General features: G+C 35.4%; 2 protein-coding genes across 2 annotated transcripts; one reads left to right on the forward strand and one right to left on the reverse strand.

Annotated features, from left to right (window-relative positions):
• Positions 1–577: 577 nt before the first annotated feature.
• Positions 578–16,677, forward strand: LOC144478985 (protein Wnt-11). The gene is made up of 5 exons (XM_078197423.1): positions 578–719; positions 5,727–5,968; positions 9,064–9,416; positions 11,430–11,701; positions 15,863–16,677. Exons 2-5 carry the CDS (start codon positions 5,755–5,757, stop codon positions 16,035–16,037), a joined length of 1,014 nt encoding a protein of 337 aa, XP_078053549.1. The 5' UTR covers positions 578–719; positions 5,727–5,754; the 3' UTR covers positions 16,038–16,677.
• Positions 16,678–16,733: 56 nt separating this feature from the next.
• LOC144468013 (EF-hand domain-containing family member C2) lies at positions 16,734–21,176 on the reverse strand. Its single transcript, XM_078177109.1, has 14 exons — positions 21,036–21,176; positions 20,769–20,933; positions 20,296–20,446; positions 19,902–20,125; positions 19,458–19,700; positions 19,144–19,370; positions 18,861–19,049; positions 18,647–18,789; positions 18,208–18,404; positions 17,937–18,073; positions 17,604–17,717; positions 17,348–17,527; positions 17,079–17,181; positions 16,734–16,983 (listed from the first exon to the last, which is right to left on the reverse strand). Exons 1-14 carry the CDS (start codon positions 21,087–21,089, stop codon positions 16,825–16,827), a joined length of 2,286 nt encoding a protein of 761 aa, XP_078033235.1. The 5' UTR covers positions 21,090–21,176; the 3' UTR covers positions 16,734–16,824.
• Between the last annotated feature and the right edge of the window lie 80 nt (positions 21,177–21,256).

A 21,256-nucleotide genomic window follows, 5' to 3' on the forward strand; every position in this document is an offset into this window, starting at 1 on the left:
CCGACACTCGGTGTATACTCATCCGAGGCGAGAATTTCGAAACGTACGTCATCGGGTTTTATTGAACCGCCGTGCATTTTCATAAGAATGTGTACGCCCGTTCGTGGACGACCCTGAACTTCTCGGCGGAACAAGCCCGTACGAGAGCGTGCCTTTGCACAATGTAAGGGTGTAGGCGAGCACAGCACCCCCAAATTTATTGGTACACCTTTTTTTTGCCCCGAGTAATTTTGAAGAAAGGTGCACAGCCGAAAGAACGCGGGGCCGCTCTGATTGCCGCCGAAACGAGAAACCGGTAGCGCGCCTTTTCGATTATTCTTCTGCATCCGAATCTTTCGCTTGACCGGAATGTATTATTAACCTAACTGCCGGTCGCACCGTTTTATGAGACCCGTGAATATTGAACGGAGATTCCAGACGTAGTAAAAACCAATTCCAAGTTCATAGATATTTGTTTTTCGTGGTACCGTATTCGGTTACGCTGATTATAGCAAACCGCAAACTGCGACGATGCTTCGTAAGAATATGGCTTATTCATTAACGTGCGATTGTTATGTATGTATAGCGGAAGTAACGTTTTTAACTACATTTCATTGGCGTTGTAAAATGTATCTCTTTAAACTTAGTTTCTACAAATAACTTTAAAGAGTAATAACGTAATCAAATTGAGCCTCGGAGTCGTTATTTGCGCAGCTATTTTTCATTCGTTGTTCAAGAAGGTACGTTGACCAAAACGATAGTTATGAAAGTTCCTCGTGAAGTTGCTGAGGAAAGAAAAAGTTGACGTTAACCTCTTAGGCACGGCGCGCCACTGTAGTGGCTTCCGTGAATGTTTCGTGCTTGACTCAATTATTTTATTACTTATTAAAGCAAACTTTAATACTATATATACATATATATACATATACGGAAGAAATATATATTAAGAAAAAATGGTAATTCAGTTACGAAAAACTTTATTTGCGCAGAATCCAGCCGTGCCTAAGAGGTTAAGGAGCCCGTTAATACATTCCTTGTATGCAAATTATTCAATATGTAACTATAGGACACTGAATCTTTACGACAGCAGAGTATCGATATGTGCCACCTGCGTTTTATGACAAGACCATGTCGTGGAAACCGCAAAAAGCAGTTAACTAAAATCGAAAGGCGCGTTCTTGCAAAGCATTTTCATTACGTCGAACATATCGACGTAAATAATAAAAAGACTAGAACGACAACACAGTTATTGTGGTCAATAAAATCGCGCGAAGCGTAAAGGAAATCGAAGTCGATGCAATCCGAAATAATCGCATGGAAATGAAACATGCAACGAACGATATTCTTCCTTCGTAGCACCTTGTCGAACTTGTTGCGTACTAGGTGGTCTAGCGAGATAAGATCTCACAGCGATCGTTCGAATAGCGTCGAAAATCCGTTCATTGGCTAATTGAAATGGTTATCGACACGAGATATACTGCGTATGAATAATAAGCCGCAACAAATTCAACCGCGCGCGCATGCCACAAATTGGACGGCGGACAGCTGCTGTCGTAGTATTCTTGCGAATGATTTATCAATGAATGTTGCGCAACAGCTTTATTTCCGTATCAAAGTTTCTCTGTTTACTTTTCATCGACGGATGCTTCGCCCATTTCATTTCACAGATGACGGTACAGGTTTCTGGTTCCAGTTGTATTTCTATAATTTATTCTACAATTTAAATATATATATATTATATAAGTTAAATTAAATGTAAGTAATATAAAGGAGTTCGGCAAAATTATATATTCACCGGTTTAACAAAAAATATGTCCTTAAGTTTATATCATAGTTTAAGATTGTCCCTGCCCCATGAAATGTTTAAATGGCTGCAGTATTTTAATTGTACAAAGGTAGCAGGACCAATTGTCTTTTAATTGAAGGTTTGTATGAAAGGGTTGATGAAATACTGATACTGTCTTTATATTAAAAAAATAAATTAAATTTTAAGTGAAAATGCTTAAATTGAATTAGGGGACGAGAAGACCCTGTAGAGCTTAATAAAATTATTATAATTTTTAAAATGTTAGATATGAAAATTTTAGTGAGATTATTTTATTGGGGGGAGGGGGATATTTAAATTAAAATAACTCTAAAAATTTTTATCATGAATTAATGCAATGGATAAGATCTTTTTTTAAGAATAATTAGAAAAATTACTTTAGGGACAACAGCATAATATTTTTTGAGAGATCATATTGAAAGAAATGTTTGCGATCTCGATGTTGAATTAAGATAAAATTGAAGATACAATTTAATAATAAATTATTATTATAATATATATATATATATTATAATAAATATATATATTATAATAAATATAATCATCTTTTATTTGATTAAATAACTTAAGAGATAGCAGAGCGTGTGTGTCAGAGTACATGGTTTAACTGACGTCGAAGAAAAAGGTGTGGAAATAAAATGATAAAAATGATAACACTGTAAAGTAAAACGAGTTGCATTCCCATGTCAAAATAATTGCTACCTATCAGTCCGTGTGTTTCGGGCAACCAGTTAACATAAATTGTACATACGAATCTGTCAAGTGTCACTCGTGGAGTATCGATCTGACTACTGAGATTGTTTCCGTCACTCATGTCCGTGTTAGTATGTAATTATCTTCTTTTTTAGGAAGCCATAAGGAGGGCGTAATGCGATTTTGTTTAAAACCGGTAGAGAGCATCCACATACTAAATTCTTTCATTGGATAGAAAAATTTACTGAAAACATACACGAATATTGAAACAATATATATATATTTCAACGAGATCAAATGAGATGGAGAGAGCGGCTGATAGTAGAAGCTAGTGCAAATATAATTCTTTAATATAAAATATAAATATAATTCTTTCTAAATATTTCATCAAATAGTCATAATTTTGTCATGCGAAATGGTTGCTTAAAATTTAATCCATCTGTTGGATACTCGTTTCATACAGGTCACCGATTTTATGTTATTTAAAACGTCTGAGCTATTTCGATAATAAAAGTTACGAAAAAGGTTTCTTTATGAAATCTAATAAGCAAGTGTTAGCAACTAAGGTTTCTGTAAGATTGTGCGAGGGGTTATAATGTCCCTAGGGGTAGAAAGTGAATTGCCAAGAGTAAAAATGAACTGTATTGTAAAGCGTAAGTAGAATTAATAGTAATTTAGTGAATTTTTTCCCTACCTCGTGGCTTTCTCCATGGGAGAAATTTCGCATAATTTCTCACGGCTCGCAATGGCCTGTGCCATAAGTTACGCACCACGGTAATCTGTATTTCCTAAACGTGCGGCAAACGACTGCAACCTGACGCGCTGATAAAGCCGGCTCCTCTAAACCAAGCTTTAACGTAGCGCCTTGGTGTGCCTGGTGATTAAATGTGTTCCCCGACTGCTTTGGAAAAAATATCTATGATAAACAAATGGTTTATTATCAAATTTGTCGCTCGGTATTGTAGAATATGAACCACTCAAATATCGATCTGATCGATCAATCCCATAAAAGGGAATGTGAAAGAAGAAAGTGATGGCACAGCAAAACGAACTATTAAAATCCCTCGCGGCCTTATAAAATATTTATGAATTTTCAGTTGTTTGTAACGAGAGCAATTTGTATTTCAGATTCAATTGATTAAAACGGTCCAGATCGACCTTATCTAGTCGCATTGCTACAATTTCGAAATATTTTAATTATATCGGCCACAATTTGCCATGTGTCAAAACAATAGAAAATGATTAAAATTTACGAACACGTTATCTTCAATTCAAACTTGATGGGTATACAAATTGTATACAATTGAATTATTTGATTTAGTCGAATTAAAACTGAAAAGTTAAGTTTCACGATATCGATTAATTCGTCAACGTTCTAATATTTTGTGAATCCTAATCAAATTAGGAAGATACAATAAATTAACGTAAAAATTAATTTACAAAAATCTGAGCAAATAATTTTATACTCACATATTAAATACGCAGCAGTGGGGAAACGTCAAGGACGGATGAAGTGCTAATTAACATAGCAATGAGAGAGATTGATATTCAATTGGTTATGATTTTAATGTTATTTTCATATTAAGGTTATTCTAAAATTATGTGATCCATAGAAGTTGATACGTTTCAAATAAACTTACGAAATAGTTAAGCTATTACCCGTCCCCCCGTAAGCTGCAAGTAAGCCGCCGAAATGGATCATAAAGTCGGCGCGTAAACCACGGTCGGTACCCGTGAAAATAGAAAAGCGCGAACATTTATGGCTGCCCCAGTTCTCGGGGTGCAGGGGCTAGCGAGTTTCGGAAAGTGTCGTCATTTGGGGGACCGGTCGAGTAACGTGAATGGCACATCTTGGAAACCACAGTCTCCGCAGTCGTCAGCGATGGAATAATGAATTAGAGCTGCGGCCTTTTGATAGGGTAATTTCGAGGGTAGGCTCCTGACACGGGGTTGGCGGGCCGGCCATTCCCAGGGCTGTTACGTCTAGACGTATCCGTACTCGAGCCATTTTGACTTTCAGGTGTCCGTAATTATCCTCCTGTACGGTTTGCACCGCGGCGCACGTATCCACCCGCGCCGCTTAAAGGCACCTTTCAGCTTCACGCCCTATAATTTTCGAAATTCACCCCTGATTTACGACTCTGACAGAACCGTGCGCGAACAACTCACCGTTCGCTTTTCGACCCGTGAATCCTCGTTGCCGCGCGAACCTCTTTCACCTGACGTGAATTTCAAACTTCTCTTTCGGTTTTCCTTGACGCGAGCTACCTGCCTCTGTCCTTTTCCGTCATTCTTTTCCGATTCCCCCGTTGACCTTCTATAACTGACTTGGCCTCGTTAGACTAGAGGTCCTCGCATGCTCTTCCTTAACCCTTATACACTGCGCGACAAAATGATAGGACACCCCAGAATTTTTCGTGTTTCTCAAAACCAATATTGTGTAGAAAGGTTTTTTTTGGAATTTTATGGGAAAAATATTTTTTTCCAATAGGCTATAAAGGTGACGCGAATTATAGTTATGGTTATTATGCAATGTTTTTTATTTAATATAATCTCATTATCACATATTTATATACTTTAAAATATATATTCAAATATACTTTATTATTGCACAAAACTGTACTTACCGAAGAACATGGAAAAACACAGTAACATATTATTACACGATACAGTAAACTGAAATAATAACAGAGTACAGCCCGCGAATGTTTTGTCACTGGTGGTAATTGATTTGACAGTTCATTTTTTTCTAAACGTCTGCGTTTACGCAGTTGCGTTTGTGCTACGTTCTATTTTTACTTACAGCATAAAAAATGCACATAAGGTTACAATTAAACGTGACAATCGCATTCGTATCGACGCTTTCACCGATACGCAAATCGCAGCATCATATTTAATCAAATTAAAAATACGAAAAATTAAGTTGTACGAAGTCGAATGACTTTTTCAACATTTTTGCGTTACGCGAATCCTAGTAGAATTAGAAAAAACATAATAGATCATTGCAGAAATGAATTTTGAAGTCCGAGCAAATAACTCCGCCGCCCATATATGGTTGACACGGCAGTCGAAGTGTTAACTAGCGTAAAAATGTTGACGGAGCCCCGCCAGCTGTTTTCGAAGCCGTAAAACACACAGTTGACTTTGACGAATCGCGCAGCTCCGGAGGGCAGCGGGCGGCATAGTTTGTCAGAAGCCGACGTTAAGTTCGTTACCGCTTTAATTTCAGAGCTCTCGGCCGTACAGGAAATGGTTACATGTGGACAAGGGAGGATTGCACCAGCGCGAAGAGCGCCGGCCTGTTGGAGAGAAAGCAGGCAAGGGCATGCAGAGCAACGCCGGACGTAATGCCCAGCTTGGTGCAGGCAGCGGTGGATACCTCGACAGTATGTCAGCAAGCGTTTCGACATCGTAGGTGGAATTGCAGCAGCATCGAGCGCGCGCCGGACTACACGGCTGAACTGCTAACCGGTAGATTTTTTTCCCATCAAAAACATTACGAAACGCGGAAGAAAATGAAAGCCCACGTGCTGTCTTCTTCTATGCTACATAAAATTCGTAGAAAGAAATACGCGCCTATTCTGCTTCCCGCCCCCTTTGGCAATTGTATAACTTGGCTGTTTAGTAGCTGAACCGTAGTTGTGTCATCGGTGACCAGAGAGGAATATAAAGTGATTATGGTGTTTCTCAGACTTCATATTTTCAAAAGATTTTTATTTGATTTAAGACAGTACTTGATTTAATCCTTATATCGCGATGATCCTTTAATGTGTGTTGACATAACTGTTTCAAGATTTAGATTGTTAAACTTTTTCAATGAATTTTGAAAGTTACTCTTGTCATTTATTTAGACTTTATTGTATTTTTATTATACTGTATGTTTGAATTAACAAAAATTTATTCAGTCATTTTCGATGACAGGATTTTTATGATATTAGGAAATTTAAAAACAAAATATGGAAAACCGCTCATTTTAATTAAAAGCCAAAGAAACTATACACCGCTTTCTTGTTAATTATAAATTTTTCAGGTGACCTTTGTAATAATTGATGCAATTTGTGTTTCTTATTGAAAATAGTTTCTAGAAATCTATACTAGAAATGTTTTCATTCTCAAGTTCAATAAAGTAGGCGATAAAGTTGGCGATATGCCTACGCTCCGCGCAAACACGTTGAATCTTTTATGAATGACATAATATGGTTTTGCATGGCAAGAAGTCTGCAAATAGTAAAGTAAAATTCAAACAATCCTGAGGAAGACGTACATACGATGCTTAATTTTATGATTTGCCGAGACTCCCGGGTATAGATCGCGTCGAGATTGAATATTTTCTCAACATTTCGCCAACATTGTAACTACACGTATACACAGCTTCATCAGAACTCCAAGGACGCACTGACGCTGCATTATGCTAATCCACTCGTGGTACTTTCGAACTTTAATTATTTCTCATTGTTCACGCGAATTGACAGGAGACGCGAGAGTAATTTCGGTGGAGCCAAATTAACCCTTTGCACTCGGAGCCATTTTAGCTGTAATTCTGAAATAATTTTTCTGGTTCATGGTACATTTCCATTCTATTTAACAAAATAAATTTTTATGCATACAAAATTTATTCTTGTGACTCCTACCAACAGTTTTACTACTTGATAATTTTTGAAATCTAACCCTTATTGTTACAAAAATTATTTTGCAACTTAATCGAATAATTTTAGTGGTGCCTCAGAGTCACCACTCGAGGTCAAAAGGGTTAAGGACTTATTTCATTCGGAATGAAACATGAAATGATACGATGAAATCTTAAGATTTCGATTATCTAGAAATTGTGATGGGAAATGTACGATGGAACAATTCGATGAAGGTTACTGTACCACCATTAGTCATCATTTACTCCGTGCCATGGTTTCCTTAAATCCCATAGAGACTAGCAGGGCAAATATCTGTTGGGTCTATAAAAAATTTCGTTTCAATCGTCAATATAAAAACGATGAATTATAAATATCCAGTTGATTGCTTTATTTAAGCGAGAAACACTAGGAAACGCAATTTCTATAGCTGAAGTGGGGTTGCGGAACCAGTTACTGTCGGTTGACTATTTTCCGGCATAATTTTCTATTCATCGAACAACGCATATCAAAATTTATCTATTATTTTGTTTATTTTTTAATAAAAACTATAATATTTCTTATTGGATAAATAAAAAATAAATTATGTGAAAAACAAACCAACAACGCAGCAATTGGTCACCCCAGTAATCGATTCCACTAACTTATGTTCAAAATTATATTTATATTTTATACAATTTGTTCACAGTTTATTGAGCTGTATTTCATGTAAGGCTGCATTCTCTTGAAAAACACATTGAAATATTTATTCGAAAAGCGTATTTTTTAATTGAATTATGCTGACGTGTCTGTTCATTGCTTATCGTTTTTATTTATCGACCACTTGATGTAGATATATTTTATAAATAATGTTGTAAAATTAATATCTTTCCGATAATATTGGCAAAGTTATAAAAAAGCATTTCGTTTGCAAAAAAAGACGTCTCAATTAGTAGTAATTATGAGACCGCAATTTGGCTCTCTTCATCTTCCTCGTTCCAATTACAAATTAATTAATAAAATTGTCCGTAGGAAGCAGATCCTTCGTTAATGAGAAAACTGAGAAGCTCAATCTGAATTTCGACACTGATGAAAAACATGGTCGTCCGATACGTATTGGAAGATTTAAAGGGTCTTCCCTTTTGTATGCGGTACGCTAGTGTGCTAATCAGCTTTCCTTCAATTATTTGGAATTAGCAGCCAAAAGGAGAGATCATAAATGCTACTTCTACAGACGCCAGAATACATCTTATTATAAATTAGAATCGTTTCAAATATAATACATATTTTTTCCCTCATTAAATACGAGTTAATTGACAAAGTTAATAGTTCACCAATAGCACTGAAATGTTACTACTTCATGTATTAAAACGAACTGTATTTCCATAAATTGACAACTATGCGATACAATTGAACGTTAAACTATAGAACGCCTCACTATTCTTCAATATTTACAAAAGAAATTGTAATATCACTGAAAAGAAAGATGTAATTCTTTCGATCTTTAAAAGTATAATTCTTTTATTATTACTTTTACTATATTGCTTCTATTTATTCTTTATTTATTCTATTCTATATTATTTCTATTTCTTTTTATAATCATATATTATTATTATTATTATTTATTCTATATATTCTATATTTATTCTATTCATTTCTTAAATATACATGTTATTCATTTTTTATTCTAACTCGAAAGAAATTTCAATTTTTTTGTTGTAGACACTTGGCAATTGTACTTAATGCAGACATGCGATAAATATAAATTATTTTTCTCATGTTGAAAAATCTTCATTCACAACAAAGTAATGTTAACCAACGTAGCTGTGAAGGAGAACGTATCGCATGTGATACAAAAAGCATTTGAATGTCTCTGTCTTCAACTGAAATTTGCGACATCGCCTTCGGTTAACTCGATATTACAGCGTTGTGTAAAACAGCTCGATTTCGTTTGTGAACCAGGAACGAGAGAACAGGCGTTTGTGTACGCGATGTCAGCCGCAGCTGCAGTTTGGAGGTTGGCAAGGGGTTGTGCATTGGGAAGTCTCGCGGCCTGTTCTTGCGCAACTCCGCCGCGAAGAGAACCGCCGTCGCCATCAGCTTTGATATCGCCGTCATCATTCACAGCAACGCCTATTTCGTTCGGTACACTGTCGACCAGGAACTCTTTCAAATGGGGTGGCTGCGGAGACGATGTCCGGTCAGCGTCCCGAATGGCGAAAAGATTTCTCCAGGGGGCTACACCTCCCGGCACCGGTACGACAGCGAAGTTTATGCACGCTGTTAACATGCACAACACTCGAGCAGGCCGAAGGGTAATTAAAATACCGACCTAATCCATACGATTTATAGAAAACTAGCATCGAACGCCTTGATACAGGTTTCGTACACGACATTTTCCTATCGTAGATCATATTCATCGTTTCGCACGATTCTTACCCATCTTTTTACGAATGGAATTCACTCATTTGTAATTATTTCTAATCACTGTTTATATTAGGGTGTCCTATATATGGGATGTCCTATACTGTTCTATAACCTTCTTTCATCTCTCAGGAAGCCTCATTATGCCCTCTTTCCAAAATTGTTGAAGCTTATTTGCAAAATATTCATCTAGGTGCGTTTTCATTTCGCTTACGGATTTGAAAGCTTTACCACGTAGAGAATTTTTTAAGGAGAGGAACAAGTGATAATCGGATGGAACAAGGTCTGGGGAGCTAGGAGGATGAGGTAGAACGTCCCAATTAAACTGTAATAATTTTTGCCTTACGGCCATCGCAACATGCGGTCTTGCGTTGTCGTGATGGAAAACGACGCCTCGTCGGTTCGCCAATTTTGGCCGTTTTTTTGCTATGGTGGCTTTTTAATTGGTCCAGTTGATTGCAATATTTGTCAGCATTGATCGTATCACCTTGAGGAAAGTGCTCGTAGTACACTACACCTTTCCTGTTCCACCAAATGCACAAAAGAACCTTCTTCGGATGAAGTCCAGACTTTGCAACAGTTGAAGGTCTATTTTTCAAGTCTCGTTTCCAGTGACAAGCCTCTTTAAGAAAGGATCCCCTTCCGTCAATAGGTGTGGAACCCAAACTTCATAGCAATTCGCATATCCCATCTTGATTAAATGATTATTTACCGTTGTCTTGGGAATATTAGTGGCATCCACTATCTCACGCACAGTATATCGCAGATTTCCAGTGAGCACAGTCTTGATAATGTCCGTATCCGTCATTGCTGGACGTCCGCTGCGGCCTTCATCCTTCAACTCAAAATTGTCAGCTCTAAATTTTTTAAACCAATTGCGGACGGTCCTAATAATCGTAGTACCACTCCCGTAAACGGTACAAATCTCATCTGCAGTGTCCTCTGCGCTATTGCCTTTTTTAAAGCAATGAAGCATAATATGCCGCAAATGCTTCTTTTGGCTCTCCATATTGAACGGTGCAGAAAAAATTTTAAAAGAGACTTTGTCACCAACGAAACGTACTTTGAAAGAGCTCTGAGACGACTGAAACCGATGCCATAAACGGCTAAGAGATAAGCCTGCATGTGAGTCACTCATAGCGTAGCCGGGAAGGAACTTATGGGACAACTTAATATTTGATCCTTTGCAGTCGCAGTCATTGTAAATTTAAATCCAAAATACAGGATGTCCCAAAAGTCACTCGCAATCGTGAAACGAGGAGTTCCTAAGATCCTTTGAAGTAACTTTCTCCTTAGCGTAAATTCAATCCGCAGCTTTGTTTAACAGTTAATAACGAAAAACAGTAGCTAATGAGAGACAAGATTAGCTGACGCGAGGCAGCCGAGTCAATCGGCCGCTTCACGCCATTATTGAAGATTATTGGAGATTAATGAAGGTTACTAAAAATATTGTTTTATAATTAACAACATATTAAATTTCAAAATTGAATAAAAGGCGTCTAATTTTCATCTGTGAGAAAATTAGTTTGTAGTGCAAAAAGTTGAATATAATGTACAGAAAAATAGGAAACTAAAATATAATATTTCACTTTTGTATTGTGGTATTAAACGATCTCGAATGATCGTTACTCGAAGATAATTTTTAACAAGCTAGCAATAATTAAGATAAGACTATTAAAACATTGGTACGATGTTATATAAAATTGTCAAGGTTATTCAAAAGTATACTAATGCGAAGAATATAATTTGCGATTTTTTTTACGATACATTCATAAAATAGAGGCAACGATTAAGGGTGTTTAGAATTGTTAATCGATAAAATACTTAATTTCCAAGTATTCGTTAAAATGCTCGTGTTTTAATTTGTACAAGATTTTTAATGTTTTGGTATGCACTACCATAAGGCGGTTGAACAATCGTTGACCTTGGAATGTAAGTGCCACGGGGTATCTGGATCGTGCAGTGTGCGTACCTGTTGGAGAGGACTCGGCACTTCAGGGCCTACGCCTGCAGGAACTCGTCTGCTTCGAAGATACGCAACCGCGGCGGAAGTACGACCGAGATCAGGTGGGAGGTTGCCACCGCTGTATCATCATGATAATTTACTATACACCACCAAAAGTCCGGATTATTGTCTTCCTGATAAGAAAAGGGGAAGTCTGGGAACTATTGGCAGGTAATTGGCTTTTCTCTTCTCTCGATAGCATTAATAGACAAAATAAACGTCATCCGTAACGATTTTATGAAACGGAAGCAAACTAAAAATTGATTTCGTCTTTCAACCTCTTAGGCACGGCTGGATTTTGCGCAAATAAAGCTTTCATAACTAAATTACCATTTTTCTTAATATATATTTTTTCCGTATATCTATATAATAGTATTAATTACATGTATTCTTTTCTTAGTGTATTGTACATACACATTTTCACTTTAATCGGTTACTTTAATAATTAATAAGACAATTGAGTAAAGCACCAAACATTCACGAACGACACTATAGTGGCGCGTCATGCCTAAGAGATTAATGAATACGTGGAATATAGCGTAATAATTCAGCTTAGGATTCTTATGCATTCATGGTAAAAGTGAATGAAAACAATACTGTTGATATACCATACAGTTTGATCAAATCGACACAATTCACGGTTAATTGAATACTTAAATTTTTGATTGACTTTTTTTTAATTAAATTTTTATTCAAGGACACATTTTATTTCCAGTCCAATAGCAATTTAATTAAATACTTTTAATTCATTCACAATTTCTTATTTTAACTATTACCGCAGAAAATGAATAATACAAATTGTTAATAACGAATGATTTAGCGAATTTTGGAATAATTTAATCAATCATTTTGTAATAATAGAATAAACTTTTAAATACTTAATCATGAGTACAGCATGGCACGCGCGGAGGTATATATTTCGGATTTTAAACTATCGAGGTTGTAGCAGCGCGTTAGATCAAGAAGACCGTTCAAATATCGTAAAATAGAAGATTTATTTGGATTTGAGAACAGGTTTCCCGATCACGGGTAAAAATGAGATCCCGCCCTATCTCGAAGGTCTTCTCTCATAGGTAATTACCGTCACAGTCGCATAAATAAGCTAGTATCTGGCTATGTCGAAGATAACGAAGGTCGTAGGAAGGAATTCGTTGTGTGTGGCTAGTACAACGTGGCCGGCAAGAAAAACGGTGAAAAATGGAGTGGATGTACAAGATGGAAGAATTTTATTAGTACCAGATACCGATTAGTTGACCAGCCAGGAGAAAAAAAAATAAAAACTGGAATCGCGTTGAATAGCGGCTTGAAAAACGTTCTAACGCGCCACAAGATATATGAGCCTTCGAACAGTTGTTTCCCTATTTTATTTTTCGATCAAATACCGTAGGAAAACTAATCAAAGATAAACCAATCAGTAACTAATCAATAATAAATATTTCAACCAGTTTGAACAGCGTGCTCAGTTGGCAGTCTAAAATGGAACAAGGAGTGCAGACATTTTTTTGGAAAAGTTAATAGAAAAGTTAATAAAAGTATATTCTTTCGCACGTATGTTCAATATAACGGACGTTTCAGATAAAGTGCGCGTACAAGAAAAACATATTAAATCATTTTAACAACGAATTGTGTTATACATTAGAAACAGTTCCAGTCGATAAATTTTGTTGACATTCTTAACCTCAAAGGCATGACGTGCCGCTATAGTAGCATTCGCGAATGTTTCGTGTTTTAATCAATTGCTTTGTTAAGTATTAAAGTAAACGATTGAAGTGAAAGTATGTATGTACAATACGCTAAGAAAAGAATATATGTAATTAATAATATAAACAGCTATATGAAAAAAAAACTATAGTAGGAAAAATGGTAATTTAGTTATGAAAAATTTTGTTTGCGCAAAATCCAGCCGTGCCTAACAGGTTAAACCCACCATTGTGATCAGTTTCAATCGCAGAATAATGTATAATGACTATTCAATAGAACGTTACATATTGCATAAGATACATAATATTTTCACTGCATAATTTTATCGATCTATCTAAATCAATTGTGACCACGTAACTAACTAGACTGTGGGACACGAAACGATCGATTTATAGTCGAATGGGACAGTGAACGTCGGAGTTCGTTAATATACATTATAGATGCTTCATATCGCGTATCAATCTAAAGCTCTTTTGCTTGCAATATACTTACTTTTTTTTTGCAAGCTTATTTATTCACTGTTGTAATCGACTGAAAGATGAATAAGCACGATTTGTTCATGCAGCTGTGGACTGTATCGTGCTGCAGCTGCATTATTGAGAATATCAACGCGATCGTTGCAAACGGTAAAATTTGGTCGATCAAGAAAGTTCAATGTCAGGTTATGTCAGGTTATAAATATAAATTCATGGGATTAGGACATTGAAATGCTCTTTCGTGAAATACATTCCGGACGTATAATTTATAAAAAAGTAGTCCCTGAAGAGAAAAGGCTGTCTCAAATTCGGGTGGTCGTAAAAATCAAATGTAGCAATCATTGTTGGCCCGTGCAGGAGAAAATAAAGAATGAACGGTGTTACTTTCGGTCTGTGATTGCATTCGCCATGGATTTTCCGGTGGTAAAGCAAAAGGAGCACCTATGTCGCCTTCAATTATTCACGCCTTAGTCTTCGCGAATTAAGATCACCCACGACATTCTCGGAACGGTGACCAGTGCGAGAAGACAGAGGAAGTACTTCCACCAGGAAACTATTCTCGATGATCTCCTATTTCTACAATTAACAATTCATGTTCTAAAAGGGAAATTATAACTCAATTGGATATTTAAAACATTCAGCTATAATTGGGATTGAGTTTCGTTTCTGTGCTATCTCTTTATTAAAACCTTGAATAAGGATTTATGTTATATTTGAGATATAAAATAGACACTTATTTAAGGTTTCCATTCAATTATTTTCTGAAGGAGATTCGTTGTTATGTTCGAGGAGCGATTTATTTGTTCTAATATATTTCTTTTTGTCATATTTATTTCTTTAAAAATTGAATCTGTTGGCACGCAGATGTGTACAGTAATGCAAATATAATAGTATATAATATAATATTATAAATACAATAATACGGTCATAACGGCACAAATAGGAGTGCTCTGTTAATGTGATAATAACTAGCTTCATTATACACCATGTTTCTCCATTGTAAAGTTTATTTATATCAACGTATTCATATGCATATCATCCATATGATATTGCAACATTAAAATAAACTAGATGTAAATTAATCGATTCAAATGTGCGTAGTATGCACAGATTCGCAATTGATAATTTACAAACTGCCTTGTAGCTTGTTTTTGTTTAATCCACGATTACGTTCATAGTCATGACAATAAAAATGAACCAGGTATAAAATGGCTCTCGCGTGTTATACAATTTACGGCATATTTAACGTAGATACAGTGTTAAGAAAAAGGAAGAATTCGGAAAGTATACGGAGAAATGGTCGAAGGCGTCCCGTAATAAACATTCACCACGCCCACTTTGTATAATTATATGGAGGGTTATAATTACCGGTTGTAAGCTGTAACTGGCGAGCTGTGTAGCCAGTGGTGCCCAAAGCAGAATAGTATATTATTACCGTATATAATTAGAAATGAAATATTACCTAGCCCGGAAGTAACAACCGACTAATTTCCAAAATCTCTAGGAGTTGACCTCATCGAATAATTTACTTTCAATCAAATACAATGACAAAATTCATCGAACACTTGATGTTATATAATTAAAAAAAAAATTGTTTCGGCATCAAAAAATTACGGAGATTTTTTTGGGGGGGGGGGGTTATCCAACTAAAAATATAACATAATGTTAACATTTAACATTATGTTAACATATTATTTATAAAGTTGTATATGAACTTTTCCGATATTCATAAGCGAATTAAAATTGAATGTCTCGTTTAAGAGCTCTATAACGTAATGAAAATAAAGTATTAGTATTTATTTATAGAATCTGTTAAATTATAACTTCACGGTTCGCTAACATTTTATCTATACTAGTACTACATGTCATTACTATATATTAATCAAATACGTATTAAATTATTCACTATGTAATGTAACTAATGTAAACTGTATAAATAATTATTATATATATAGTAGACATTTTGGTTAAAATATGCGAAATTAGATACTGAAATGAAAATGAGAGACAATCATGAGATTCTGTGCAACTATTTGGGGATGGTGTACGATTGTTACAAAAAGTTATTGAACTTCTTTTAGATAATGTTTAATTCTTAAGAAACCTATTAATGCCTAGTAGCTATAGCTTTAACGAGTATTACTTGTTTGCGCAGGCAATGTAATGGCAGCAGTTCTGGATACGAAGGTTGCGAATATCTTTGCTGCAGTCGCGGACACATTACAAGAACCGAAGAGGTTCTGGAAAGATGCGACTGTAAGTACGTTAGTTGCTGCTACGTAAAATGCAAGACATGCAGAAAAATCGTGAAGACCTACGAATGCAAATAAATGCGGAATATAAGAGAAGGTACAATTGAAGCTAATAATAAATCTAAAACCGATGTAACAAGTCCTTATTAGATCGGAATAAGGAATATACGCGCATCGATTTAAGAAAGGAACTGCATACGCAATGACGGACGAAATTTATTTATACGGTATGGCTAATTGTCCTAAAATCTGAAACATTCTCGAAACATTACTGAATGCGTATTCGTAGCAATTTTTAGAAATCGACGTGATTAACATAAAAAAGAATTGTACAACCAGTGGATACGAGCACTTAAGTACATTAAACGGTTATCTAAGTAAATTAGGATTGATCAGAAGATTGCATAAAACCTAAATCATAAGAATATTTTATAGAACTCTTATTTATGTCGCCTAATATTTATTACGTTCCGAGTCTTCTCGAGCATGCTCTACATACGGGCATAGTGTTGTTAACGAACAATTGACCGATATGAACGAACAATATGACCACAGTGTCATACGCAAAATTGTCATAATAAAATGTTCATTTGAAAACCGAACAACGCTGCTGCTGCGAAATAGTAGACACGTATAAACATCATTAATATAATGTAAATAATTTGCTGAATCTGATGTAGTTTATATGGAAATTATATAATAAATAATACTTCATGTACAGAGTGCGATTTTATTCACTCCGAGCGTGACGATCATACTCGATAAAGTGCACATATATGTATACAATATACTATAAAACTGGTAGATTAAAATTGCAATCCTTATAAAATTTATAATAATGTATAGGCAAAATAGAAATGGTCTTTTAAGATCCAAGTGTAATACACTTTGGATTCGTTATCGACTTCGACGTTTCATCAAACTCTCCGTCGTCATCTTTGATGTCTAAATCATTTACGAGCGCACGCCAATTTATACCAGCGCCACATTCTGGTTCTTTCTCCGATGCCCACCAAAGTGCAGTCTAGAAAGTTTAAAGTACATAGTACACACAAATCAATCAAGTTTAAACGATTGTACTTGCAACTGAAAAATCGGTCTGATCTATACGAAAATTACCTTGACGTTTATTGGCGGCTGTGCTGGGACAGGATTAATTTTTACGTTCATGAATTGCAACATGTCATTGTAGTCCAATTTTCCTCCTTCGTGTCTCTTAATGCTATATTAGAAACATAGTTTTGTAAGTAACAGTTTACGGACCTTCTCTGTGTCACTTTATCAAGCGTTATAACATTTCTTTCTAAAGCAATTAATGCTTTCCATAGATTTATTAAAACTGGTTGCTTGATAATTGAATCAAATGAAAATATTAATAGTTCGCATACTGATCAAGCATCGAGTTTATAAGTTCCACGTCAGCTGGTATTCTAGCTCCTCGAAGGACACTATAAATCGTATCACGTGGTAAACATCCTGTACATCCCCTATCCCAGTGATGAAGATCCTCTTCCAGACGATCTAGCTCCATCCATAAATTTCGGGACAGCTCTGTATGCATTAATCCCCTAAAAATAATGATTAAAGAAGGAATATTGTGTCCATTTTTGTCCATATTATGTCGGCAAACATAGACCTGATTACCTCACGTATTCTCGACTACAAAACTCTTTCTTCTCATCCGATGAATAGTGTCGCGCTATTGTAATTATCTCGTGCTCCGTTATTTTGCCTTCCGAGTACTTCTGAATAATTTCACTGAATCAAAAAGTTTGTAAAATATTAATTAAAAATGGCAGAGTACCTGTAAGTGTATGGTCTGATACATTAATACATATAACTGTACATACTATATACATATACTATAATAAAATACTTATTGAATATCTTAAAAAATTAACAATAATTTTCAATAGTTACTATGAAGACATAAAATGACTTCTTTAATTAAGAGTATTTTAGTAGAAACTGAGGCACCTTAAGTTTTTGAAGGACAATGTCTGAAGGTCGTCGTCCTTTTTCGCAGGAGTATAAAGTTCTATAAATTCCTTGTAAACTGGTTTCAAAATTTGCCGCAGATTGGCTAGTATCCGTTTGGCATCACTTTGCGGGAACTGAAAAATGGAATGTCTCAATATTTCTGTGATGCGCGTGTGGAAAATGAAAGCCGTAAAGAACGCTAATCGGGCGAGTCGAGTTCGAAGCACGGGGAATAATAAAATAGCGCGAAGGACACAAATCACGAAACCTTATCGCAATGTAATTCCATGTAACGAAGGGCATAAACGTCGGCCGAGGTGAGCTCGAAGATAAAATCGTTCAAGTTAACACGTGCTCCGATATAGAAATCTTCTGGCTTGTAATAATCCGGTTTTCTGCTCGCGAATATTTCTTGATTAGGCAGCATTACCGGCATTCTTTTCAGGAAAAGGCAGCGCTTAAAACCTATAAATACAACAACCATTTCTGCCATCTATAAACCAGCGTCTCCAAAACTGCTATGGCGACTGAATCATAAATAAAACGATGTTTATGCAATATCGACATCATAAAATGTAACAATATTCGTTCTCTGATCTAATCGGCATCAGCAAAATCTCTTGTATACATAAATCGGATAAATGATACATCTTTCCGAAAATAATAAGAAAACATATTGGGTAAATGTTATAGGAATGGAATTTTACCAGAGTTTCTTCTTGCCAGTTCAAAAATAGAAATCGTATCATCCATCAGGAAGACTCTTATTATAAACAATCTATCCTCGTTTTCTGGTATATTCGATATCAACCTAGCTCTAAATCTCAAAACATGGCTGTCGAAACCTTGCCTGAAATCGAACGAAAAATGAAATCTTGGATTTTACACCGGTATCACGATTTGATGACTTCAAGTAAATACTTGTCATGATATAAAAATTTGATAAGGTCCATTTTGGGTGGCTGTGGCATTACGGAGAAACAATTTCCAAGAGAGTCTTCGTAGCTGCCATAACCGTTGTATGGTGGAATATATTTCTGCACCTCCACGTAAACATCGTCTTTTCGAGGTCGCTCCGAAGAAGTCAAGTTGTCTACGCCATACTTCGTTCTTTCATGCAGTAAAATATTTATAAACATATGTTTACACGTTTATATAATATTAATATTATCTTTAACATATCAATGTTATTATTATGTTTCACCTATAATAATCCTTCGTAAATGCATCCATATCCGTTATAACAATAATCCTACCAAAAATATTTATCTGAGCACCAATTCCAAGCTCGTTGTCCTTGTAAGTATCTTTATTTTCTTTTCCAGCGTTCAATGGATCGATTGTGTAATAACTACTGGATGTATCGCCACCCATAACATTTAAGACGCTAACAGGTTCATTCGATCCGAGTGTATCCAATTCAGAGAAGAACTGTGTATAGAAATTAATTTTTTAATATATCGCACTTTAATAAGACGTTGCGTATTGTACAGTTATCGGTAATACAAAATCCGGTACTTTAGGAACTTTCATTCGATGCAGAAACATAGAGCCAGAATTTCGTCCAGAGTTCGGTGGCACAACCTCTTTAATTGCCATTGTATTATCAGACAGGTAGTAATGAATTTCGAGATCGTGAATAATACCGAAAAGATTGTCGGTGTCATCCCAGTAACCATAAAATCGAAGTACCTGTTTATCATACTTTAGGAAATCTCCACGGGTGTCAATCTTTCGATTCGGTTTTTTTGCAAATATTTCCTATTTCAGTACAAAAATCATAGGTTATCAAAAGTTCTCACAATGAAAAGATATCTAATCAAGATAAATTACACAACTAGCAAATCTTCCAAACAGAAAGGATATTACTAGCTTTTTACATAAAAATTCACAGAGTAGATTTGATTACAAAGCTATTTGAATAAACTTTCATCTTTTACACAATACAAATTACAAGCTTACAGATTTCTGTAATTCCGTGTACGGATCTTTGGGAATATTAATGGGATCTGGGACTGGAATACCCATGCGATTCAAAAATCGTCTTGTAAATTTGTCACAATCGACGATCTTATAAACTCTCCCGAAAATCTCGGGTTCTTTACCAATATTTAAATCAAGTATGTCGTAATATCTGTATTTCGCAGGATTCGGCATCGGGACTCTCTGCCGCTTGAGTAAAACTCCTACAGCAAATAATAAATATTTTAATAATATAACGAAAAAATAACCAAAGGAGTAATTTCAAAAGTTTTAACTTTAATTGATACTGACGTGAGAAAATTTACGGTTTCACAAAAATAACGGAATACATGCATAGTAAGAACAATGGAATCCAAGGAAATAATAAACGAACCTTGTTCAAGACCACTGTTGTTCGTGGGAGGTTCAGTAACTTTCATTGTACCATCCTCTAAAAAGAAGCTGATATTTACTACGCGTATTTGATAAGCAGTTTTCCATCTTTCTTGAACGGTTTCTTGAAAAAAAGCTTTAAACATCAATCTCTAAAAGAATGTATCAATTTTAAGAACAAATATGTTTCAATGCATATTACATCTTCTATTTAACATTTTAATTGATTATATAAATTCAAATTCTATTACTTAACACATTCAAAATGAGAATTAAATTTTTGAATGTACACCTGAGAATGATTACCATAAGTACATAGTATTTAAGAAGGTTGTCTGCTTACAGTCACTGGTAACAATTGGTTTTCAAGAAACTAATGGGGTAATTAAATTTTTGTATCGTTTGTATCCTGAATGTGCTAAATATGGAAACAACGATCACAATTTAGTTTCTGCAAGTTAAAAATCACTATACTTGTCCATCGTAAGCGATCCATGACGGTAATTCTTGTGCTTCTCCACGAGGATACACTGATGGATAATTAACGGGATCTCCTTTATCTGCTTTGTCTGATAAATAATAAACTCCTTCATGTATTTTACCAAAATATTGATCTCTGCGAAAATTAGTACGGCCAAGCTATAAATATGGAATATATAATAACATATTTTAAGCTTTCTTCAGAGAATACTTTGCAATACATGTTTGGTTTCCGAAAACTACACCCATAGAGAAACTTACGTTTGTGTCGAAATTATATCCAGGTAAACAAGGAAGCATATGATCGCGCTGCATTATGCAACAATGCACAATTAACTCACTAAAATACGTATTAATTAATTAACTAGTACACTTTGTACAACGTACAACCTCACATTGCTGGTAAACGAATGACACCTCCCCCTATTTGCTGCTATTGTTTCCTAGGAGATATGTAGTTCCATTGACTAAATATGAAAGGA

This window comes from Augochlora pura, chromosome 1, assembly GCF_028453695.1.
Source record: "Augochlora pura isolate Apur16 chromosome 1, APUR_v2.2.1, whole genome shotgun sequence".
NCBI classification, from domain to species: Eukaryota; Metazoa; Arthropoda; class Insecta; order Hymenoptera; family Halictidae; genus Augochlora; species Augochlora pura.